General features: G+C 36.0%; 1 protein-coding gene across 4 annotated transcripts; it reads left to right on the top strand.

The window, feature by feature from the left end:
• Positions 1–511: 511 nt before the first annotated feature.
• Positions 512–19,684, top strand: LOC123718122 (serine/arginine repetitive matrix protein 1). 4 transcript variants are annotated; one of them, XM_045674517.1, is made up of 15 exons: positions 512–614; positions 877–1,004; positions 1,950–2,050; positions 2,240–2,360; positions 5,636–5,707; positions 6,305–6,496; positions 8,018–8,144; positions 8,805–8,914; positions 10,140–10,251; positions 11,477–11,679; positions 12,307–12,492; positions 13,737–13,864; positions 16,130–16,239; positions 16,996–17,139; positions 19,313–19,684. In XM_045674517.1, exons 3-14 carry the CDS (start codon positions 1,951–1,953, stop codon positions 17,041–17,043), a joined length of 1,509 nt encoding a protein of 502 aa, XP_045530473.1. In that variant the 5' UTR covers positions 512–614; positions 877–1,004; position 1,950; the 3' UTR covers positions 17,044–17,139; positions 19,313–19,684. The 4 variants fall into 4 exon arrangements, with proteins under 4 accessions (XP_045530473.1, XP_045530474.1, XP_045530476.1 ...); XM_045674518.1 differs by having other exon boundaries at positions 520–1,004; XM_045674520.1 differs by having other exon boundaries at positions 527–1,004; positions 8,018–8,135.
• The last annotated feature ends 6,771 nt before the right edge of the window (positions 19,685–26,455 follow it).

The raw sequence follows: 26,455 nt of genomic DNA on the forward strand, positions 1-26,455 counted from the left end.
AATGAACCCAACCTTTTTATCACACCATAAATAATAATTAATTAAATGTATTTATAATGTTATTTAGTACAATGACCATAGATCACTGTTATCATAAGTTCCCAAATTAATTTGTACTTAAATTATAAAGTTGTGTTTTGTGTTGAACGTACAAGACACTACATATTTCGAATTGAACAATAGTTTTGAAGATCCAAATCAAATAGCAAACGGTGAACAAAAATTATAAAAAAATCTCTATATCTTAGTTTTACCCATGTAACTGTTAAAATTAAAACTCGGTCTATACAGGTATATCCAAAGTCATTATTTGATAGTGTAGTTTTCTTTATATATATTAAGTAATTAATAATTATATATATTTTTAATTTGGCGTTGAAGAATAAATAACAAATGTGACAATTGATAGTGATAAAAGCTGTCAATGCTTACTGTCAAGCTGGTTGTCAACTGATCAACTAAAATGTCATCCGTCAAAATTAAAATTTATGAAATCAACAAAATCCAATATGCACAAAATGGCCGATGCTTCGAGAAAGGAGTGTCGTGAGTTTTACTGAGTGACCATCGGCTTATCATCATTGAACATCTGTGAAAGTTTTGGTGTTTTACTGGTTCGTAACTTTGTATTGTGATAGTTTAAGGTGGATTTAGATTTGTCTACGCCAGGATTACATAGCACTATGGATGCCACAAGGGATACCCAGGAGGTGATTCGTCATCGTTTGGCCTATATCGCGAGGCCGCCGTCGCGTAGGCCCGAAGGTTGCATGTTCACCTGGCGTGGCCAATATCCGTACGCGCGATTGTTCCGCGGAAATCACGATTCCGTCGCGTCGCGTTGTCGTGTTTCTAAGTATGTCGATTGGGTTGCAGCGGCGGGGTTGGCGTTCGCGTTTCGCCGTGTTACGCCGCTGCACGAGCCCTGGGGCTTTGCCCCTCCGCGTCAAGCCGCGCACGCGTTAGGAGCCCTAGCTCCAGTTAGAAAAGTCGGAGTACCCTAGGTAAGCTTTTCATGAGTTTTAGGTGAGTGGCTCGAAGCGATCGATACCCGCCATCTTGGGAAAGTAATAATTATAGATTTTGAGTGAGTATTTCGTTAGTGGTTTCAATTCATTACTAATTAAATTGTATTTAATTTATTAGGTGTTTACATCTCATGACTGTTCGTTGTAGGGGTCATTGACCTGGGTATATAGGTTACTTCAAATTATTGACATTTCACCTTTTAATTGAACCCCTGTAATAACTGATAGTTATCCTAGAAACCATTTATAGTGTATGTATGTAGATGAAAATACTAATAGTTAAATTAAACATAAAGTGTAATCCATTTGGCTATATTTTAAACTACAAATTGTAAAAATCTTATTATTTTATTCCAAGTACCAATAAAGTCTTAAATAAATTAATTGTTAGTTCTAAACATCTTATATTGTAAATTTTTGTTATTAAATACACATATTCATAATATATATATATAACTAGATTTAAAAAAGCTTGGGAACAGTATAATAAATAATAGGATCAGGTTATACAATAAAAAATTTAAAGTTACAGCACAGTATTTTTTTCAGTAATAGGTGTGTAATTGCAAGAGGTAATATTATTTCTGTGTGTTGTATTTTGTGTTTGTTGACCTAACTCATTAATTCTTATAAGAGTTAAACTATACATTCTTTAAACCATTCTTAAAGTGGTATTGTCTATTTAATAGTGATTATAAATTTTAATAGATAAGAGTTGCACGACAAGACATTTTCAAAATGTTAGGGAATAAATATAGACTGTGTTTCTCAGGAAAAATGTAGCATTCTATTGGTGATTTTTTGTATAGACTTGTTGAAAAGCGCTGGCTTCATGTCCCTACTAGAGAACACCTATGTCACTTTTATAATTTTTTAAAATAATAAACTACATACAATTTAAGACGAGACAAATAATTGCAGAATGTCGTCCCGACGTAACGGATCGGTGTCCCGCGCTGCGGAAGCCGCTTCTAAGAACAGACTACATATGGACAGGAATCCACAGCATGCTAAGATCACTGGTAATATTTGTTTGGTATTAATTTGTATTGTATTTAAAGGAAAGCAATAATGTATACAGTCAGAAAATTGTTTATCCATTGTTAATTTTTTTATGGAACACGCATTGTGACTTGATAGAAAATCTTACTCTAAGTATTCAATGATCAACTTCACAGACCTTTTTCTCAATTATTAATAAATTCGAACAGATCCATCAAATCCTGCTGGTCGCCGCAAGGAGATTGACAATGTCATGAAGAGAGCCAGACAGGCCTCACCTGGCAGCTGGGATAGAAAACTGTTGCAGGTGGAGGAGAAGGATCCTAACAGGTGATTTATAGTTTTTATTAACATTACAGACTTTGTTAGGTTAGTTGTAGATAGTACTTTTATTCACTTCACAATAATAATTTTATTAATTTAAAACATTTTTCATGCAAAATTTACTTTACACAACACTTTATATTATTTATTAACAAATCAAGTGAGGGCCAGCGGTGAATCCCAAAAAAATACAAAATGTTTTTAAATAACTACAATAATTAAGACTTAACTAAATAAGAATTGAATTTGCTTGATATGAGATGCACATCAATCTATATTATAGACTTATTCCTAATTGAGAACTGACCGGTCCAATGTGAGGTATCCGATCAAAACCCTGGTATCTGTTGTCCATTTCCTTTTATAACAGTGTTGCGTCAGAGGGGTTCAGGTATTGGTTATGCGGAGTGAAAGGAGTGCTATGAAACAAATGTTTTATGTTATTTATTTATTAACGTTCATAACATATATAAGGCTACAGTATAAGTTAAAAGCTTTCTAATTCATGACAGGTGTGGTATACATAAATGTCACACAATAATAACACACACACACACTTTCTATTTTAGATATTACTAGTAAGTTTACATAACAATGGGTTTCTTGACATTGATCAGCCCACTACCGAATATATTTAGCTCTTTATAAGTACTGCAAGCACTAGTAGTTTGTCAATGCAGCATGGAAAGAAGCATGCTTAATATAGGACTATGGACAACTTCAAAAATAAGAAAAAACCCAAGTCAGTGATGTTTCACAAAAAATAAGAAAACCTAAATGGAACTGGACAAGACATATAATGAGGAATAACAAAGAAAAATGGACTTAGGATGTAATAGAATGGTATGGGAATGAGAACGAGGAGGTCAAATTGAAAGATTGGAGGATGGGCTACCAAAAGGACGGAGAAGGTCTGCCAAGGATAGAGTGATGTGGAAACAATTGTGGGAGGTGTTTACAGATAGGCCCTAAAATTTCAGTATCTGTCTCATGATGAGATCGTCAAAAATTGTATTTGGCATGTTTGTTATTTGATGTAGTAAATACTAAACAACGAGGAGTGTTCTAGGTCTGATATAAAAGATAGGGTAAGACTAGAAGGTCAAGACAATGTTTAAAAAACAGGACACATGAGAGAATATAAAGATAGTATTGTCTTTTGTTAACATAACTTTTACACATTAAGAAAACACTTTTTAAACGGATTGATACATATATCAGTATAATCTTATAATTATTTTACATAATTTTTAATTTTTTTCCGACGTCTGAAGACAAAAGGTGTTGAATGTCAAAGCATGACAGCTGTAGAGAAAGTTGTGTTATCTGTATTTATTTCCCCGGAGTTGGTATCGACTAAAAGATGAAGGGTTTTTGCAGAAATGACTCACGGTGTATTCTATATTAATATATAGATTAACTAGCTGCCCCCGCGAACTTCGTTCCTCCTTAATATGGTTTTAGTTCGCCTTAATACCGTGACACGAAAGAATAATTTCACTGTATTATCGTCACTATAATTTGAATTTGATTTACACTTCGGTCTAAGTAACACATGGTTGGCTATGCTAACATTAAACATTAAAAAAGTAGCCTCAATAACACGTGGTAATCATGATATTGAATTGTAGCTTATATGACACGTTTGTCGGTTTACCATAGCAGTGCCATCTATTGATTACTTACTCAATCCAGTCGAAAAGTATCGACATCTGTTAGAATCTTTTGGAGTTAACAGATAATTGTGACTGTCAATTAATTTGCAATAAAATAAAATTGCGACTATAATTAAAGATCTAAGCTATCCTATCTCTTAAGTTGGACCAGACTGCTCACGGTGTGCCAATTTAATTTAAAATCGATTAAGTAGTTTAGGAGTCCATCGCGGACAAACATCGTGACAGGAGATTTATATATATTAAGATAATGCATAGCTTCAATCCGTTTAAAAAGTATTTTCTTAATATAAAGATAAATGGACGAATAAAATTACGAAATGGCATCCTCGCCATAACAAAAGAAAACGTGGAAGGCAAATGAAAATATGTGAAGATGTGCGAAAAGTTGCTGGTCCTATGTGGATGCGTAAAGCTAGAATCAGATAAGAGTGGAAGCCCTTAGAGGAGGCCTAACTCCGAGGACAAGCTGTATAACAAAAACCAACCGGCTTGCCGATTAATTATTAGTATTATTTATTAACACTTCGTTACACTACAGAAAATAAAAAAAATTGAACATAATTCAATCAAAAGGAGGGCAACTGGCGGCCTTATGACTTTCGAGCGATCTCTTCCAGGCAACCACTGAGAGTAAAAAAATATATTAAATTACATAAGATAGGCAAGTAGTGCAAAAATACATGTTATTCAGAGTTATTAAGACAAAAACTAAACAGGAACATAAAAAAAAACAAACTAAAAGATGATACAATAAAAATTGAATGTAAAAAGACACATAAATCACGATAATTTAAGATAAGTCTCACGTCGGTTAGTAGTTGGAAAGAAAGTTATTATTATTATATTATACTAAACAATCTCGCTCTCGGGAAACAATCTCGGGGAGCTCGCCCCAGCATCACCAGTTTTAGATATAGCGCGACAAAATGTTGTAATAATATCCTTGCTCCGTTGAAAAATCTTCAACTAAAATCAAATTTTCGTCGCAATTATATAAAAAAAAACATCTACTTAACAAAAATCTCGCGTAATATAGTTTTTAATCAGCCCAAAAATATTTATAATGCTTCTTAACAATTAATCGTATTTTTAATGTTATTTAATTTACACAACACTTCATTACTTACACTGCTAACTTTTACTATTATTATTATTTGTTTCTACTGAGTATTTGATTCTTATTATATTTTGCGACTGAGCCGCAAACTAGCTGCTGTGGTCTCTGGCAGAATGACCAGCGCTGTGGAACAACTCTGCTCCTCAGCATAATGCTGGGCCAGGGCCAATTACGACCACAGCACACACGCATTACACAATTAAACTTTTTCTTTATAAATTTTTCTCTCATTCTTTTTTGTCTTTGATTATTGTTATTTTATGTGTTTCTGTGTGTGTTTTATTTGTAATAAATGTTATATCTATATGTCAATGTGATAGGCAAGTAGGTGTAGGTCTTATCCAAGCCGGTTTCCTCACAAGGAAAACCTTCACCGTTTGAGCGAATGTTAAGACAGAAACTTCATGTCGACAATGATGAGGAAATTTTAATCCTATCTGGGTTCTAACACACGTGGATGTTGATTAGTTCCTTTAACTTTGTAGATGGCGACACACTGGATACAAGCAGCTGTATCTCGAAGGAGGTGGTTCGCCCAGATCTCCGAGACGTTCTAGGTAATTATTTTTCAATATTAGTATTTTATTTACTAAATTTTTTTTTGAGTGAAACTTTATAGGTGTTGGAAAAAAATACCGTCACATTTTTGGGTTACGCGTCACGTTTTCCCGTTACGCGCCATCTTTTTCTTGTCCCTACCACGGTTGATTTGAAGAGATTCGAGGCCATTAATAACAATAATATATAATAACGATAACAATGTTGGTAATAATTCTATTACAATTAATGAAATTTTGTAATAATCTTAGTAGTAACATTGTCTATGATAATAAAAGCCTTTTGTTAAAATTTATCTAATTTAACTTTATTTAACCAATTTCTGTAATGTTGCATATAGTAGATCGTTTTTCGAAAAATAAGGTCATAAAGAAGTTTCACTTCTTACGTAATTTTGATAAAAATGTAGAATTATTAAAGTTTGTAAGCCAATGAAACGAAAAAGTGACACTAAAAAGAGACAGACATATAAATTCATAATTTTAAATACAGATTTAACGCGGTAGAAAAGGATAGACGATGACAAATAAATAAAAGGATACACATGAAATTCTAATAATACAAATTATAATGCCAATGTATTTTTTAAATTACAGATCGCCAGTCGGCCGTCGATCACGTTCGCCCGTAACGCGCCGGTCAAGGTCACCGGTACGTCGCTCGCCTATCCGCAGATCACGGTCACCCATTCGTCGGTCACGGTCGCCTGTACGCCGGTCGCCGCGGAAATCGCGCTCACGGTCAATACGCCGAAGCCCTAGGCGGTCTCCGCGTAGAAGTCCCGTTAGGTGAGTTTTTACTGTAATTGGGGATTTAGCAGCAAATTGGGATCCGCGATCCAGCAGAATCCAGCTGAATTTAAGGATCTGCTGGATCCCGCAATATCTTGCATCAGCATTAGCCGGTGCAACAACGCGTTTTACGAGCGACGTTGCAGTTCAACATTTTGTTTTGGAATTGAAAACGCCCAATCCTACATTTGAAATGCCAAACAAGAATAATTTAGGGCAAGAAATGAAAAAGATTGAATCCAGAGTCATCAAAGACGACGCTGAGAATATAGAACTTTTGGATGTCGTAGATCTAGATGCAGATAATAGCCAACAATATCTGAATAATAATTTAACTTTACAAGTGTAATTAATAATGCAGCTAAATCAAGACGATAAAATTACACTAACAGACAAACTACAGAAGAGAAAATTGACAAAATATTAAAGTAAGAAATGGCAGCATTTGAAACCGATGGAGTGGAGGGAAAATATTAGGTTTTCTTGCATGACTATTTATTAACTATCACCCCATGCCGTGTAGAGGCTGATAGAGATGTAACTCTTTAAGAAGAGTAGGTTGGGAGATAAAACCATAAATGTCATTTGTTTTTTAAGATCATATTTTCAAAAAGAGGAGATGTAAAGGATTATTTAGTAAGAAGAATTAAAAGACTGTTTGTAAACTAAACTAAATTAATATGATGCTCTTTGTGAATACAAAAGACAGATTATAAGTATCACCTCAGACAAAGATTATAATTAATATTTTTAATTAACTAGTATAGTACAAAGTTATACCAAATATTAATATTTTTAGCTGAATTGGTGAATTGGTTAAAAAAATTTTGTATTTTTAATAAAAAGTTGATTAGAACAATAATAAAGTTTATTATTTTGAATTTCATAAAAAAGCTATAAAGGTATCCCGCTGTAACCAAGTGAATCCAGCAAAACAGTTCAGGATTGCAATCCCTAACTGTAATGACTTGATGTTGAGTTGCGGCCTATTGTAGTGGCTTCAGCTGGCGACTCTCATCTCTAAGGTCGTTGGTTATATGCCGACCCCCGTGACCCCAGTTCCTATAATAAAGTAGTTGTAGAAGCAGTCGTATAATTTTCGCCTATTGCGATACTGTGTATGCTAGCGAAGGTGTTTGAAATGCTAGCTGAATTCTAATCACACATTACTCCGTCCCAAGACGCCTGTATTCCACATAGATCAGTTAATACAAATCTCATTGGATGAAACCATTCTTGATATATTGAAAAGCGGTATCATTTGGATTTTTGTAAAACGTTTGATCGGGTAGTTAATGAGATTCATCTCCAAAAGTCACCGCTATTCAGGGTGGACTTGCTCTGCTAAGTTTTTTTTTCTATTTATCTATCAAATCATAAACAATATGTTAAATACAGAGAATATATCTCGGATCCATATCCAACAATCTCTGGTATTAGCCAGGGTTCAAATCTGGTACCGTTGTTTTTTTTTTGTTTATGATAACAAAAATATTTTCATGTTGAATTGTGTTTCAGACGCAGCAGCCCAGTGCGAAGTCCCCGTCGACGGAGCCCCATCCCAGCCAGGCCCAAGCGGGCTAGACCTCCACCCCCGCCCAGGAATAGGCCGCCCAGCCCACCTGACCCTAGAAAGGTATTAACTGTATGTATGGCTTGAGGCAAGAATTTTAAAAAGCTAATTAAGGAAGGGATTTTATAAACCAACATTTTAACAATATTACACATGCCCATGTGCACATGTGATGATTTTTGTCTTTGTCCACAAATTTCATAGATACTAAAATCTATCCAAATCAATTCAAGTTTATTTCAACATGATTGGATGAATCACCATCACCTTGATGGCTGAAGTCTTTCACGGTTCGCTGCACAAGACACTTTTTTTGTTATCAAATTGAGGAAACGTTCTTCAGTTTGATTTGGAACAACAACAAGTAGTCGGGTAACATTTTAAGGAAATCCGTTTTCAGGACTGGTTAAGTCCTGGATTGGTGCTCCTTTTTGATTAAGGAATATTCTAGAATCAACTTTCTAGTTGTATCACCAAAAAAACCTTGAAGAGAACTACAGCATCTTCTGCTCGAAGCTTTTAACAATAGAAAGAGGATACTCCTCCCGCAAAGGCCGGCAACGCACCCGCTATAATAGGTTTCCATGGGCTGCTATGACTGCCCCTTATGGGCATCCAGTAGGCTTTCGTTTGCTCTATACTATACAAAAAATAGTTATCCACCTATACAACATGTACCTATATATAATATAAGTTAAATGATATTGATTGAAAATTATGTTTAATTTACAGTCATCTTCGGGGTCATCAGCGAGCAGTTGCTCTGACGAATCCTGTTCTGTCTGTTCGGCCAAGAACAAGAAGACCGCTCCACCAAAACCACCACCAGGTGTAAAGCCTCCGTGAGTATTGCTTAATTATAGATAAAGATTGTGATCGCTTAACTAACAGCTGTACTGATTTCCCAACGTTCAAAATTAACAGCATTTTCCAAGATAAACAGACTTCTTGACTTCTTGATCATTAAGGATTATATAGTACTTATCAGGAGCTGGGTACGTTTGCTGATGGGCTTATCATTAAAGAAAGCAAGTATTAGTGTCTATCTATATATTTATGTACCAAAACTATATATATATATAAATATATATATATAGTTTTATGTCTGATGTCGTATCCTTTCAATGTTATTTTTGTATTTTGTCAAGATTCTTCGTTATATATATATATCAATTTATATAAACTCATACATAACAACATCAATGAAACAATACAATTTATTTTTTAATAGCCTTATTTATTAAAAGATGCTGGAAAAGTTTTTAAAGAAGAAAGCAGGTCCTAGTAGGCGTCTGATAATAATAATAATTCATTGCAAGAATATGGTACAAAAATGTGTAAGGGAGCGTTCAAGTATTACGTAACGAAGGGGGGGGGGGGGGTGCTGGTGGGTTTATTGAAACGCACCGTAACTTTTTCTGTATCCAATAGTAAAACGTTTCGTGTCCACCCCCCCAGTGACTCTTTATACCTAAAACTTACCATTACCATCGTGACGTTTTACAAGAGTACACCCACCCCCCCCCCCCCCCATTCGTTACGTAATACTTGAACGTTCCCGTACACATTTTTGTACCATATTCTTGCAATAATTTATTATTATCAGACGCTCATTAGGACCTTTTCTTTTAAAACTTTTCCAGCATCTTCTAAGAAACAAGGATATTGAAATAATTTTTGTAACCCATTGCGGTATCACTTAACATCAGGTGAGCCTCCTGCCCGTTTACCCCCTATTTTATTTTAATAAAAAAAAACTCAAAATCTCTTGAAAATTTGTTTGTATCGTTTCATCAATAAAGACATATTCTGCCACACACAATTTTTCTTTAAATTTGTATTTAAAATAGTTTTACATTATTAGTCATATGAATTGAAATCTTATATTATTTGTATCATACATATCGAACGTTATTAATTTTTTATCAACTACAGTGTCTCACGACAATAAACGTTTATTGAGTAATCAATTTTTTTCCAAAAGTCTAGTCGGAAGATCTTTTAATTCTTTTGGTAAATAACAGAATATTTTTGGAATTTATATACAATTTACACATATATTTTCAGAGTTCTACCGTCACCATCGAAGCGTCCGTCTGGTTCCAGTGGGGCAGTGGTTCTACCAACTCGAGAACTTCTCAAAGCCAGGGAAGCCAGTAAGCGTACTCGAGAGGAAAAGGTAATAGTCTCAAAATAAATATTAATAATGTATGTTGTTAATTTTAACTTATTTTTTGTACCTTCAAAAAAGACACTACCAGTTCAGTTTATCAGTATCTATTTGATGATACCGTTTAGCTGAACATATGTGATGTATTTGGAGATATGTTCCAAAATTACTCGGAGAGTTATAAGGATGAAAACTTATCAGATATAATCTACACGAGTTCAGCCCATAATAGTTTCCAACAAGGCTGTGAGTGTATATTCCAATACAATGTCCCTGCCAGGTCTCTACGTTTATCCTCCCACAGAACTATTAACCTTCCGACTTTCAGAACCAACATTGAGTTCCTTGAGCCTCTTCACATGTGTTTTGCTTTAGATTCTGTCAATCACATCGACCCTTTTTCACACTCCTCGACTGCTTCATTTAAAAATAATTTCAAACAACTGTAAATCCCCTAATCCTTGTATCTTTATTATTTATTTTAAGCCTTACATTATTTCCCGGTCCACTTATATCTGGTTAACCTATGTTAGTAAATATTTGTACCACTTAGTATGTATCAGGAACCTTCTCCATTAAAGGCCACCTCCAAGGATTGCCATCGTTCTCTGTCTCGAGCTATTTGTGCCCCGCTCACTTCCACTTCAGTTTTTTGGCATGGCTTGGTGCATCAATTGCTTTGGTCTCTGATCTTATTTTTATGTGTCTTATCATGTCTACCTTTTTAATGTTTAGCATGCCATTCCATGCCTCGTTGACATGTATTTATATTTTTACTTCTTTATTATTGATACAGGTATGTTTGTCGTTGTCCAGTTTTATAAATTTTGTAATCGGTATCACATTTTTTTTATTGAAACTATTTGTGGATACATGCAATGTCTTAACTTTTTTTATTGTTTGTATGTGTTTTGTTTCCAAATATATAAATTTTCCCAGTAGTTATAGATCTTGTGTAATGCTTTCAAGGGGAATGTGATATTGGTGTCATTCAGGGAGAGTATTTGGACCATAAGGTTTCACAAGAGTTATAAATGACTTTGCAGGGCTATTTTTATGTAAGTAATTGTGTGGTTTTTATTATTATAGGCAATTAGGTGATGATACCTCATAATTTTTTGGTCGCTTTCTGGTTTTCTAGTTGACTACCAGGTAACGGTACAATGAAGGAAACTGGAAAAACTAGCTGGAGCAACTAGCTCAACCTGCTTTTAAAAACCCTTAAAAATTTCAGGTGTTGGAATGGCAACGCTCCCAGCTGGCAGTGCGTCCCACCCCGCCTATACCCCCGGCCCAAATAAAAAGGGAGGGCGAGAGACGTCGAGAGAGGCCGGACAGACCCGAGCGCGGGGTCTCGCCGGCAGCCATTGCCGCCGCTCTGGCTGACAGCGATTCTGACTCCGAAAGTGATGCAAGTGCTTCCCCTCCACCACAGAGGTGGGTTCAAAAACATTGTTACCTATGCTTGGACATACTACCTAACCTCACAAAGGAGACTTTTATGTAACTAAAAAAGGCCGACAGCGCACTCGCGACCCCGTTGCCTTTGAGTGTCCATGGGTATCACTTAACATCAGATGAGCTTCCTGCCCGTTTGGTGCCCGTTCTATACGTACTAATTCATAAAAGGCCGGCAACGCACTCGCGACTCTAGCATTGAAAGTGTCGTATTGAGCGGTATCACGTAATATCAGATGAGACTCCTGACTACTTGTCCCTGTTCTATAAGTACCAATTCTTAAAAAGCCGGCAACGGACTCGAGACTGTTTAGTATCGAGAGTATTCATAGGCGTTATCACTTAACATCAGATGAGTCTCCTGCCCGTTTTCCTTCTGGTCTGTAATAATCAATTATTAAAAAGCCGGCAACGCACACGAGACTCATTAGTATCGAGGGCATCCACAAACGGTATCACTTAACATCAGATGAACCTCCAGCCCGTTTTACCTCTGGTCTATAATAACCAATTCTATAAAGGCCGGCAACGCACTCGCAGCCCTCTAGCATTAAGTCTCCATGGGCGGTTTGACTGTTCTATATACTAAGAAATCTTTTTTTATAGGCTTACACTATCCGAGCGTTTCGGCAAGATGGCGCAGTGGTCCGCTGCGAGATCAGCTCGAGTGGAAAACATGAATATGAGAATAACGAGACGCGAAGCGGGTCTCGATGTCCACATCGACCCGGCCCCGAGAGACGCCAGACCCAGGTCCTTGAGTCCCGGGGAAAGGCCTGATGATGATCTACCGTAAGTATGGAAAATATCTACACTAATAAGAGCAGAGTTGGTTAAAACAGGAGACGAGCATACGAAGGGAATGCCTAAGTTTGGTCTAGAGCGGATGAATGATTCGAAGGCAACTGGATGGTGGAGTCAGGTTGGGCAGATCTTGTGACACGCCCACAAAATCCTCGCCACCTAAAAAGTTGGAAGAAGCAGGTGTTCAGGCGTTCAAAAGGAATGGTGATCCATCCTTGCAAGTTCTGGATGTCGATCTTCCTAGTTATCTGTAAAAATGGCTCGGTCTGTGAAGGATCCTTGATGTGTCAAGTATCATCAAACCAACAATGGGCGTGGCATCTTGTTGGGATGCGGGTAAGGCTCTGCTTACCGCTGCACGCTTGAGGCGGTTGTTGGTGGAGCCTTGGGGTTTTAGTGGGTAGGCACAATAGCAAGCCCCACAGAACCTTCCTAAGTGAAAAAAAACCTGGACCAAATCCAGGAAGTACTAGAAGTACAAGTTAATCAACACGCTGGCTTTCGGTCAGACAGATAGTTAAACGTTTTCGACGCTGCTTTATTTGAATCAAAATATCGATTTTTAACGAACTGTCTAGAGATTCAACTAACTCTCTAATTTAACTACCTTACTACGACATAGATACCGGCAAACTTCTTGAACAAATGTCCCTAACTGCGTAGAAGCGATTTTTCGGTATCACTTCGGGGAAGAGTGTTATGTCGATCGCGTGATTGGTAAATCAGTTGACGTTTGTGTGTTTGTGTGTGTTACTCCACTCCCCTGCTTAATGCTCAGGAAGTTTGCCGGTACCTCTAACACAATCTACACTAAACTACAATAACAGACGGTATATCATTACGAAAAATGCCTTCGACAAGACAGATAATGATTCCTTAAGATTGCTGTTCATCCACTGTATATATAATTAATTGCTAGACATTGACATAACATTTATTACAAACAAAACACACACACACAGAAACACATAAAATAACAAAAATCAAAGACAAAAAAGAATGAGAGAAAAATTTATGAAGAAAAAAGATTAATTGTGTGTGTGCTGTGGTCGTAATTGGTCATAGCTCAGCATTATGCTGAGGAGCAGAGTAGTTCCACAGCGCTGGTCATTCTGCCAGAGACCACAGCAGCTAGTTTGCGCCTCAGTCAATAAGAATCTAATCATACTAATAGTAAAAGTTAGCAGTGTAAAGGAGTAAATTACTTTTCTTACTTTAAGTTATCATTCCAGTGGTTTGGAACCAGCTCCCATTGGGAGTTACCCAGAAGAGTTGTTGGCTGTCGCTCCTGGTGGTCTACCCTCGTGGGATGACGTCAGAGTCAGATATGACTACTACAAGAGGCGAGGATACCTCAGAGGTGAGGTTTTCATAGTTAATCTTATAATCGGATATTAAATATTTGTCTCAATTTTGATTTAACTGGATTCATAATTGTAATATGGTATAGAAAATGTCGTAAATTTTTTACAAGGCTTTATTTGATGACACAAATTATACGCAGAAATGCACTTAGAACACACAAAAACAGTCACTAACTTAATAAAACTTATTTAAAAATTATATTTTACGTAATTTTAAATTTTCTGACGTTTTGCTCATCCAATAATATTGTTACGAAGACGGGTCGACTGCAATGTTTCTAGATTTTTCCACTAGTTAGAGAACTTTTCAGCAGGCTGTAATATGATTTCTGACCGTTTCAGCAGAGGGTCAATCACATATTAGAAAATTGTAATTTCCATAATGTTACCCTAGTTTTCAGGAAGCTGAAACCTTTTTTCAGTCGGTTTCAGAACATGTGTAGTAGAGTAGTGCAGTTTTCAGGAGACGGGTCTCAGGCGTTTTCAGGCCTAGGCATACCCCTTTGATGAAGGAATATTCTAGACCGAACTTTCTAGGTGTGAGACAAGGACGAAATGATACGAGAGAGAGAGAGAGAAGATCAGAACTTTCTCGAAACTAGACTGAGCACTCTAGAACGCCGTACGACAAGGACGGAGCAACGTGCGAAAGAGACGAAGAGTGCGAACGTTCTAGAATTGTGCAATCGCTACTCAGTAGCAAGCCCGCGTAGAAAGTTCTCGAATATTGTTTAGAATTATTCCCAGGGATATATAAGCGAGCCGAAACGCGACTAGTCGCCTTTAGTTTGGAATGCGATAACAAGAGAGAAACACCGAAGCGATAAAGTGCGAATAAAGTGAATATAAGTGATAAAGTACAGTGTGAAGTGTGCATAAATGAAGTAATTAGTGATTGTTTTTGTGTGTTATAAGTGCATCTCTGCAATTAATTTGTGCCCATAAATTCCTCATTGATTTACCAATAAATAAACCCTTGAATAAATCCACGGCATTTTCTATCCGATCCCCTAGCTCGTAACAATATATATGCTGATACAATATGCAAATTCAAATGTTCTAATATGCGTTTAGTATTACGTCACGCAATTTTTGGAGATTCTTGACACACCCCCCCCCCCCCCCACTAAACGACCACCCCCCCAGTGACTCTTTATAACTTAAACTTACCATTATGTGGTGTAAAGTACTGGAAAGTCTAAAATAATATTAACAACTAGCTGCCCCCGCGAACTTCGTTCCTCCTTAATGTGGTTTTAGTTAGCCTTAACACGAAAGAATGATTTCACTGTATTATCGTCACTATAATTTGAATTTGATTTACACTTCGGTCTAAGTAACCCGTGGTTGGCTAAGCTAACACCAAAAATTAAAAAAGTAGCCTCAATAACACGTGGTAATCATGATATTGAATTGTAGCTTATATGACACGTTTGTCGGTTTACCATAGCAGTGCCATCTATTGATTACTTACTCAATCCAGTCGAAAAGTATCGACATCTGTTAGAATCTTTTGGAGTTAACAGATAATTGTGACTGTCAATTAATTATAGACAAATAATTTGCAATAAAATAAAATTGCGACTATAATTAAAGATCTAAGCTATCCTATCTCTTAAGTTGGACCAGACTGCTCACGGTGTGCCAATTTAATTTAAAATCGATTAAGTAGTTATGAGTCCATCGCGGACAAACATCGTGACAGGAGATTTGTATATATTAATTCAAGCCCCGTCCCGCATCATAACCATTACTTGAACACTCCCCATGGGATTGACCCTCTCCTGAAACGGTCAGAAATCATATTACAGCCTGCTGAAAAGTTCTCTAACTAGTGGAAACATCTAGAAACATTGCAGTCGACCAGTCTTCGTAATCATATTTATTTTAATTGACAATTAGATTACACTGGAATTGTAATTTTTTATCTGTTGTAGGATTGAAAATGAAATATTAAGTTGCTTTTTTCAAAAGAAAATTTTAATTTTATTTGTTTGTTAGATATTTTGTATTGATATAGAGGAGGTAAATGGAAATCACAATTGATTTGATCAAATTACATTTATTTGTACGCATAAATACAATTATGACAATCCTCTTTGTGGCTAGTTCCGCGTCTGCTTGCACTTCAAGCCTTGAATGCAACGCCTCAGAGCGAGGTAACGCTGCATGAGACAGGTTTCAGCGTGCAGCCGGCTCCATCGAATTACAAGACGTTGTCACGTCAAAAAGCCATTAACTAATGTTTGAAAACATTTCAGGTCTATCACTTGGTGATTACGTGAAATGGGAGGAGTGGTGGTACAAATACCAGGAGTGGTTGAAGCGCGAAAGGGCGTATGAGCGCTGGGCTGATGGGGAAGCCATGCCGGTAAGTCATTTTTTTAGGGATGCTTCGATACATTTTGTTGATGCGATTTAAATTATGGTAAATATATCCAGTTTGGTTAAAGTTTTTTTTTATTATTATAAACAGTCACAAACTTTGATTAAAATAAAATAATTAACTATTAATGATTAAAATTAATAATGGTCATATTATTGGAATGTATTTTTTAATTTAATATCGAAAACATTACGCGGGGCGTAAGCGTGTGAGAGAGACGACAAATGGAGTAAAACCGGGGATTCCCCGGGCATAGACAGTCCGTGCCTCGTTTGCAACGAACTAGATCAATCAAGACGTGTTTAGCGCGATATTTCGACAAAGATGCTATTTTTAACAGCTCTAATAATTTTTAATCTGGCATAAATGAGCACTGTTGGCCTTCTGACTTTAGCCTGTCATCATCCCTGAGGTCGTAGGTTCGATCCCGGGCTGTACACCAGACGGATTTTCTTTCTATGTGCGCATTTAACATTAGCTCGAACGGTGAAGGAAAACATCGTGAGGAAACCGGCTTGCCTTAGACCCAAAGAGTCGACACGTGTCAGGCACAGAAGGCTGAACCAACTTGCCTATTAGTTTAACAAATGATCATGAAACAGATACAGAAATCTGAGGCCCAGACCTAAAAAGGTTGTAGTGCCATTGATTTATTTTTTTATTAATAATTTTTAATCTAGCAACACTATCATGAAACTGCTATGTTTTTTAAATATAATCTGGCAATCATTTGTGTGTCAGGTGCGTCGCGACAGGCGTCGTCGCGGAGGCCGGCACCGTCGAAGCTGAGGGCGCGCCGCCCCCGCGGCCGTCCTGTGCGTGGACTTGGCTGCGGGGGCCGCACTCCGCTAAGGGTGCGACCGCCTCCACCGGACCGACCTGCAGGTATACGAACTGTACAGCTCGCAGTGGACTGTGAAATGTGTGTTTTAATCAGGAGTATCTGTGTATATGTTGTGTGTGCAATCTGTACTAGATAGTCTAAAGTCAAATCAAATGTCCCCAGTGGACTGTGAAATGTGTGTGTGTGTATGTTAATCAGGAGTATCTGTGTATATGTTGTGTGTGCAATCTGTACTAGACAGTCTAAAGTCAAATCAAATGTCCCCAGTGGACTGTGAAATGTGTGTGTGTGTATGTTAATCAGGAGTATCTGTGTATATGTTGTGTGTGCAATCTGTACTAGATAGTCTAAAGTCAAATCAAATGTCCCCAGTGGACTGTGAAATGTGTGTGTGTGTATGTTAATCAGGAGTATCTGTGTATATGTTGTGTGTGCAATCTGTACTAGACAGTCTAAAGTCAAATCAAATGTCTATTATATACCTAATTTTTCTGATCCTTTTCCAAATTCCGATCCAATTTCCAAACCAATAAAATAAATCTAATAACACACTTCCTAACTTTTTTGCATGGCTGACACACAAACCGTGCAGGCCAAGAAAGGGGGGAAAAAGAAAAAAGTCAAATGTCATTTATTCATATAGGTAACACAATGTACACTTATGAACGTCAAAAAAAGAATTATGTATAAAATTTTACATTTGCTGCCAGTTCTCAAATCGAGGCCGTAGAATGGAAGAGAGGAACTGGCAATAAACTCTCCGACACTCTTTTTTATTGTCAAGTTGTTTATTTACACAATGTACGGATCTGTAACAATTACACCATGTTTCACATGACATCTTAAGTAATACTTAATATATGAGATGGCGAGTCCTAAGAACCTAACAACCCTAACACATAAATAGTGAATACATATGTTTTGGATGCACCGAGGGACCTAAGGTAACAGATGGAGTCCAGCTAAGATCAGAGGTTCGAGGTGGTGGGATTGTCTCAAAGCTGTCGGTCATCACCATGATAATTAAGGGCTTGAAAGTCTTCACCACTTTCAGAGGAAGCGAGGAGACAGGGGAATATTCATAGACATAACATTTATTACAAACAAAACACACACACAGAAACTCAATAATCAAAGATTTAAAAAAAATCAGCATTATTCTGAGGAGCAGAGTTGTTTCACAGCGCTGGTGATTCTGCCAGTCAGCAGCTAGTTTGTGGTGTTTCAAAAAATAATAAGACTCTTATAATACAAGTCTGATTTATTGTTATAAAACATTCACACACACACATTTTTGTCAGGTGTTGGTGTGTTGCTGCACTACATATACATTTGAAATTTATCTCTATGTATAAAATGGTTGTGTCATGTTTGTTCCCATACTCTACATACCTTACTACCTCGGCTACTATCTTTCTTGTGTCCTTAGGAGACATGCAACCTCTCCACATAGAACAGACACACCTCAAAAAAGGACCCAACATAATATAATTAGCCACACAATTTGCAAGACTATCTTTACACATAATCAATACAACAATCGCTCAGCTTATCTCTATAATAGTTTAAATGAAACCCTTAGCTTTCATAATCTTACATACCACAAATGTAAAACAACTTTAAACCATTGGCTCGGTACACTTAACTACAACAAAACAGAAGCATTGTTAAATCCTCTAATATAATTTTTCCTTAATCCATCTTTTCATGCAACACGCGCACACATTTGTTTCGTCTTTCACAAATACATTACATAGTCATCATAATATATTCATATATTTATTATTTTTACAGTACCCTCGTTTTTAAACCAATTGTGTTAGTTAGTTACCCTTGATGAAATTTTGTAAATTTAAAGAAGAGCGAAGCTTCCCTGTCACAGGTCTCTGACTCACTCGGGAGGCCTAAATCTGAATTCTATTACAGTACATATAGCTAAACAAATAAAGAATTTTGAATTTTTTGAATTCTAATCCCTAAGTGATGAGGGGTGTCGGCCCTAATTTTTAATTTTGTATGATCAGCATACAAAAATACATACAACCCTTAATTGTCACCCCTCAATGATAAACCCCCTACTTGCTATTATAGTAGATAGGTTATTTTTTGAACTAGAAAGAATGTTTCCTGGAAATAATATACATTGCCAGTTCAGCTAATAACATAGAATATTATGAAGAAGTAATGTATTAATGTATTATAAATTTGTTACAGATACACTTGGCAGGGAGAAAAATCTAAAATTGTGTTAGTGTATAGTGTAGTGTCAAGTGAAGTGTATGGATAGTGTACAAACGGTTAACGGTGGTAATTAGACAATTGTGATTATGGTGATAGTCGTTGATTCTAGTTGATTTTAGATAGTATCATTAATGATTTGAATTAAAATTATTTGCCAATTATAGTTTAATACTTCACTTAATACATTATTTACTATCTACAATCAACTACTAGAAAAGGAATATTTATTCATAAAGGGCTGTTCAAGTACTATGTAGGCAGATTTACTACACTTTATATAACACATATACACACACACATACACACACGTATATATACACACATATACACACACATATACACACACACATATACACACACATACACACATATACACACACATATACACCCACATACACACATATACACACACATATACACACACACATAAACACACACACCCTGTTGTCAGCGAGAGTTGGCAAAGCTCTCATAAATGACAATGTGTGGGTAGTATGTGTAAAAAAATGTAAATAATTACTGTTGACGTAATCTTGAAAATACTTGACCGGCCCTTAACTACTTATAAATCAAATATTAAGTAATTGATTAATAATTACTAGAACGTTGATTTAATTAACAGGCTGTTTAATGACTAATATTACTTAGACAGTGTATTAGTTAAAACAGTGATTTAGATTTTGATTTATTGGTAAATTAGAATTAGAACAAATGGTAGATTTTATTGAACAAATATATTCGTAATAATGTAATATATTTATTTCTGTAAATTCTCTGTATAAATGCTTCCAAGGCTTAGTGGTTGACGCCAATTGGTAGTCCACACAAATACTTCGGATTCGATTTAGACTAATTAAAAAAAGAGCGTATCGATTCTTAAAAGGCCGGAAACGGACTCGCGAGCCCTTAGGCATTGAGTGTCCATGGGCGGTACCACTTACATCGGGTGATCCTCCTGCCCGTTTGCCCCCTGAACTATAAGTGATCTTAAAAGGCCGGCAACGCACTCGCGAGCCCTTTGGCATTGAGTGTCCATAGGCGGTATCACTTGACATCAAGCGAGCCTTCTGTCCGTTTGCCCCCTGATCTATAAGTGCCAATTATTAAAAGGCCGGCAACGCACTCGCGAGCCTGTTTGCACCCGGTACTATATAAATAATGAAAGTCAATCTAGTTTTTTGCTTTTGCTATCAATACTTAATCTACAATTTCTGTTTTAAAAATGAATTTGTAAATTTATTATGACGGTAGTTTTAGCCTGATTTATTTTAAGTAGGTTGTGAGTAAAAATAGATTTATATTATAGCTCCTGGGGCGAAGACATATGAAATATTTATTCTAAAAATGAGGTACAGCACTCAAAAATAATATTTCATGATGAATTTTTTTAACTTTATTAACATTGACAGTCTAAACACGTATGAATCAAAATAATAAACATGTATTTTTTCGTTTGACAACAATTCGTTGTTTTGGGAACGTTTTAGGAAAAAAATATCTGTAAATATATGATAGTAAATTCCATAAAATATATACAGTGTAAACTCTGAGGGAACTGCATTTGATGACGTTATAGAGAGTCGTCGTTAAATAGAGAGAAATCGTATAGATAATTCACGATCTGGCTCATTAGTCCTGGTCAACAACAGTCAACGTGCAAGCAATTTGTGAAGAAAATAACAAATTTCTTAGAAATTTCGTATGCATGATGCTGACAGTCAAGTTCATTGCGGACTTAAAAGGATTATAAACGGTTTCTACCAATTTCAGCAACTTAAAAAGTACGGTGTTTCTCTATTGTCGTTATTCAGAGTGGGTGTAATGGTATGTAGAGTGTGTCATTGTATGAAAGACAAATTAAACCAACCAAATCGAATTATTTACGACGCTTTAGAAAGTTCGTCGTTAAATCGAGAGACGTTACATGAAGTTAATTGCGGACTAGGATAATAAAGCTGATTTTACTCAATTTAGGAACTTAAAAAGTACTTTATTACTCACTTGTCGTTATAGAGACTGGGTGTAATGGTATGTAGAGTGTGTCATTGTATGGAAGACAAATTAAACCAACCAAATCGAATTGATTAAGACGCTTTAGAAAGTTCGTCGTTAAATCGAGGGACGTTACATGAAGTTTATTGCAGCCTAGGATAATAAAGCTGATTTTACTCATTATAGGAACTTAAAAAGTACTTTATTACTCACTTGTCGTTATAGAGAGTGGGTGTAATGGTATGTAGAGTGTGTCATTGTATGGAAAACAAATTAAACCAACCAAATCGAATTGATTACGACGCTTTAGGAAGTCGTTAAATCGAGGGTCGTTACATGAAGTTTATTGCAGGCTAGGATAATAAAGCTGATTTTACTCAATTTAGGAACTTAAAAAGTACTTTATTACTCACTTGTCGTTATAGAGAGTGGGTGTAATGGTATGTAGAGTGTGTCATTGTATGGAAGACAAATTAAACCAACCAAATCCAATAGAGTTTACACTATATATACACTAGTAGTTACATCTTTTTTTAAATCATTTTAGTTTTATCAGCTGTGTGAAATGTTAAATCAATTACAATTTAGTTTTTTTTTAACATATAGTTAATATATTTTATCAAACGGATATGGTTATTACAACCGAACTAGTCAAAAATCATGAAATCTGGAGTAAATTTGTTCTCTGTAATGTTTTATTTATTTGTAATACTCATTGACAGTTCTAATGCAATTGTTGTATTGCCATTTCAGTATTGAGGAAGGAATCATATTTGTATTCAGTTAACGGACCAGATGCTTGTGTATTTGGTAGTTGTAAACGGTGAAGAATATTTTTGTGTAAATTTATATAGAATAAGTTGTATAAGCCGCTCTATTTGATAGGAAAAATATAAAATACTAATTTTAACTACTATCTGTATAGTTTATGACTACTACTAACTATAATATATTTGAGACCGTTGGAAATTGTTGGTAGCAATGAATGCACCTAGTTAGCAATAAGCGATTCTATGGATCTTAAATTTTAAATTTGAAATAATTATTATATTTAAGTCCTAAAGTACACGTTCAATGTTAGAATAATCATGTATGTATGTTGTACAATAAAGTATATATATCTTTTTGATTTTTATTTTATCACTAGACTTGAAAAAAGGAGGTTATAAGGCCATCTAATTCTCATGAACTTTAAAGGTTCACAGTTAACTATTGCCATTATATTAAAAAAAATGTTCACAGTTTTTACTTGAAAGTGGCATAAAGTTAAAACTATTGCCATAATATAAAAAAAAAGGTTCACACTGGAAGACATTCTTATAAAGTTTTTATATTGATCGCTAATTTCTTAGAATATTTAACTAGTACAATCCGCCACTTTCATATCTCAGGCTGAATTTAGACTCACGCCGACCGCACGCGCACCGTCTGCGCTGATGGTAGAGATATATGAACTTCTAGTAAGCGTTTTTGAATGACGCGTAGCTCTCAGCGCTGACGATCGCTAGAACGCCTCTGCTTTCAGTGAGCGTTGCAGTGTCGAACGGAGCGGACGTCGTCAGCGTGTACAGTTGCGGCAAATCGCTCAATCTATGGATGAACATGGAGTCTTCGTCGTCGCCGGTTTTTATTTTTTTGAGATAGGTAGTACAAATCAGCAATAACTAATACACTCCGCATTTTGGTTTTCGTCTGTACAGTAAGGCGGTCAATACGCTACTGAAACGAGCCACGCTGAGCGTCAGCGCTGATCTATGAGCGTGAGACTAAATTCAGCCTCATTCTGAATCAATTTGTTATCCAAACACGCTTTCGCCTCTTTAAATTAAACGAAACGCAGCACACACCACCTCTACGTCCGCCATTTTGACTGCAACTGAGGATGGGATGTGGTGTAGTGAGCATGCTCACAACAAACAAATATTCATGCGAGAACTCCATGTCAGTACCTTATGGTGTTGTGTTTACAAAATTGCAAAATAGGAGGCTGGGAGTTGATGCTATTTGATACATTCTTAATTCCAGATTACATTCACAGCCTTACCGTTTTTTTGACAAATTACCTTCAGCAAAAACATTTCTCTAAAAGGCTACATGCTATGTATGCAAAATTAATAGACAAGATTAACTGACGTTTTTTGTTGTCCGTTGTCACAAAATATCTGATTCTTCAGTACCTGTAAGATTTAATGTTGTTTTTTTCTGTATATGTATTGTTTTGTATTAATGTCAATTATTACCCGATTAGACTAATATATATATATAAAAATTGAATTACTATTTTCCGAAAATTAGAAATTTTCAGTGCATAGCGCCTTTACAGTTTGACATAACATTGACAGAATGCGGGCTGCTAATCTCGTCAAAGAGGATGTCTTTTATAAGTAAAATGAATATCGTTTAAAACAAATGCTTTGATCGGAGTTATTATATTTATAAAATACATATATAATAATTAAAGCCGCAAATTTATTGTGGCATTTATCTTGGAAATCCATGTTATTCACATGGCCAGTTATATGTCTGAATACCAACAAAACTAAAGCATTTATAGTTAATTATACCAATTCGAAATTAATATTCATAGTTTAGACAGGACGTCTGTCGGGTCCGCTGGTCTGTAAAAAAACAAACATTATTTAAAAACTGAATAAAAGTAGAGCTCATTTACTAGGTTTTGTTTTAAAGAATATATTTTAAAAAAAATTATGGACAACACGGTACTATTGAGCCAAGAAACTAACCAACTAACTAAAACAAATATAAAACTCCAAGCGTGGCTCAATGCGAAGATTGAAAAACTTAAAAGGGTTTTTATTTAATATTTATAATTAAAAACAGCGACTGTACTCAACAGTGCAACTCGCCTTACGTTATTCGTACACAACTCGGCGTGATCAGTCCATAGAACGCCTTGTCCAAGGGAAGGTGGAAGAAGTGGAAGCTTGACTGGACGGACCATATCAAGTCCAGGGCCAGATCACCATGTTAGTAATTTTTGACTATGTATTTGCGTGTTGTTCCCACGAGAATGTAAGTGCGTGCTCCTATTTCACCATGCCTCCTGCTGATGTCATGTAGAATATGGTGTTTTGGTTGCAGCTCTTTACAAACGTTGTGTATTACAAAAAATACTTGGTCGTCAAAAGAGTGGCGGAGAGTTTATTGCCAGTTCTTCTCTTCCGTTCTACGCCCTTGATTTGGAAACTGGCAGTAAATGTAAAATTAGAAGTATTTAATTTATATTTCTTTTTTATTGACGTTCATACGTGTACATTGTGTTACCTATATGAATAAATGATTTTTGACTTTGAAGTCTAGGTACGTAGATTCACTCAATGTGGTCAGTATGACCTCTTAGAGGCGACGGTGGCGTCTGCCATTACTATTGCATAGCTATCACGACTAAGATATCCTGTACCAGATTAAGAGAATATAAACATTTAATATTAAATAATAATTACGTACTGTTTTATTAAAAGTATGGAAGAAATGAAAGAATGCTTAGCGTAATCGATGTCCCGGCTATGGAACAAAACAAAGTCTCCGTTCCATTTAACAACTTGGTAAGTGCAAATTCTCTAGTTCGTTATAGCCCACAGAAGCCATTATCAATAACCTTGGATAACTGAGCTAGTAAAATGGGTACACATCGTAATTTTTTAAATATCTTGATGAATTTGTTTTATCCAATAGCAATGTATTTTATTTATATCCGCCCTCTAGTTCATGAGATATGTCATATACGTCAAATGATCTTAGTTTTGTCGGCTGTCAACAGATGGCAGTGTGTCAGATATGACAGTTGCATATCATAGACGTAAAAGCCAGGAGGTGTTTTAGCATATGATTGTTCGGCAGAGAAGAATGAAAGTAGAATAATTGCCATAGAAATGAGAGCGTTAATATGTATGTATTAGCATTGCGTCATCGGATAGTGTAAAGAGGACGAGACTCGAGACGAGAGCAGGTAAGTGGAGATACATGGTCTCTGCAGACCCCTTGGTAAAATTGCCACGAAAATATACATAAGATTAAATTGTATCCCATTTAACAGAACGATGGTTTGATTTTAAAGAAATAAACATTTATTAATACGCACACAATAACGATAAAACAAAATATCGCTGGAATATGGACCTAAAAAGATTATCTACGAGTAATTTTTTATTGTCTCGCCATTGCTAAATAAAATATACAACTTCTAATGTGGCTTATAGGCAAACATAACATACACGAAGATATCTTACAAATATCAAACAAAACAATTAAAATTACAAAAAACTAAAGAGAGGGGAAGGGGGGGAATTAGCTTCATTTATCAGAATGCTCAATCAGAACATCGGTGAGGTTTGACCAAAACGCGTTCTTCGGAAAGGAGGGACAAATGAAATCATGGGATATCGCAGGTCTAGAGGGTACCTGATTGTTAAATATCTTAAATGCGAACGATAATTTTCATTTTCATAGTAGACGTCATGGTAGACACAGAAAGAAAGAATGAATCTTTGACGTTTAGTTAAAATAAAAAGTGGATTCCCCCACAGAATACCCTGTCGTGAGCTGGTCATTTCCATTTGACAGTGTTAAGATTAAAGTCTACATAGCACATTATACTTTAACTATCGTACAAAAATACTGTTTGAGCACAGGACAGAACAGTTGTGAAGAATTTGACATTCGAGTATCGCGGTGCTGCCAGTATTCTCGCGATTTAATTGCCTGTCAATTTCGGAGAAGAAATATCTATTGGTGATATCAACACACGAACCTGTCGTCAACACAAACTATTTTAATTAATCTCTTAAAATATTCACAAGAAAATATAAAAAACAGCGCATCGATTTATAAAAGGCCGGGAACGCTCTTGCTTCTTTCAGTATCAGTGTTTATAGGCGGAGGTGTAACTGAATATCACGTGAGCCTCTGACCCGTTCGGCACCTGTTCTAATAATAACTAATTGAAGAGAGACAATCGAAAAAGCTTATTTTGTGATCATCAATTTGTTAAAAGCGTTGTTTAGCGTGCGACTCTCATCCCTGAGGTCGTCGTCCGGCTATGCACCAATGAACTTCTATGTGTGCCTTTAACATTCGCTAGAACGGAGAAGGAAAATTTGGCTT

This window comes from Pieris brassicae, chromosome 14, assembly GCF_905147105.1.
Source record: "Pieris brassicae chromosome 14, ilPieBrab1.1, whole genome shotgun sequence".
NCBI lineage: Eukaryota > Metazoa > Arthropoda > Insecta > Lepidoptera > Pieridae > Pieris > Pieris brassicae.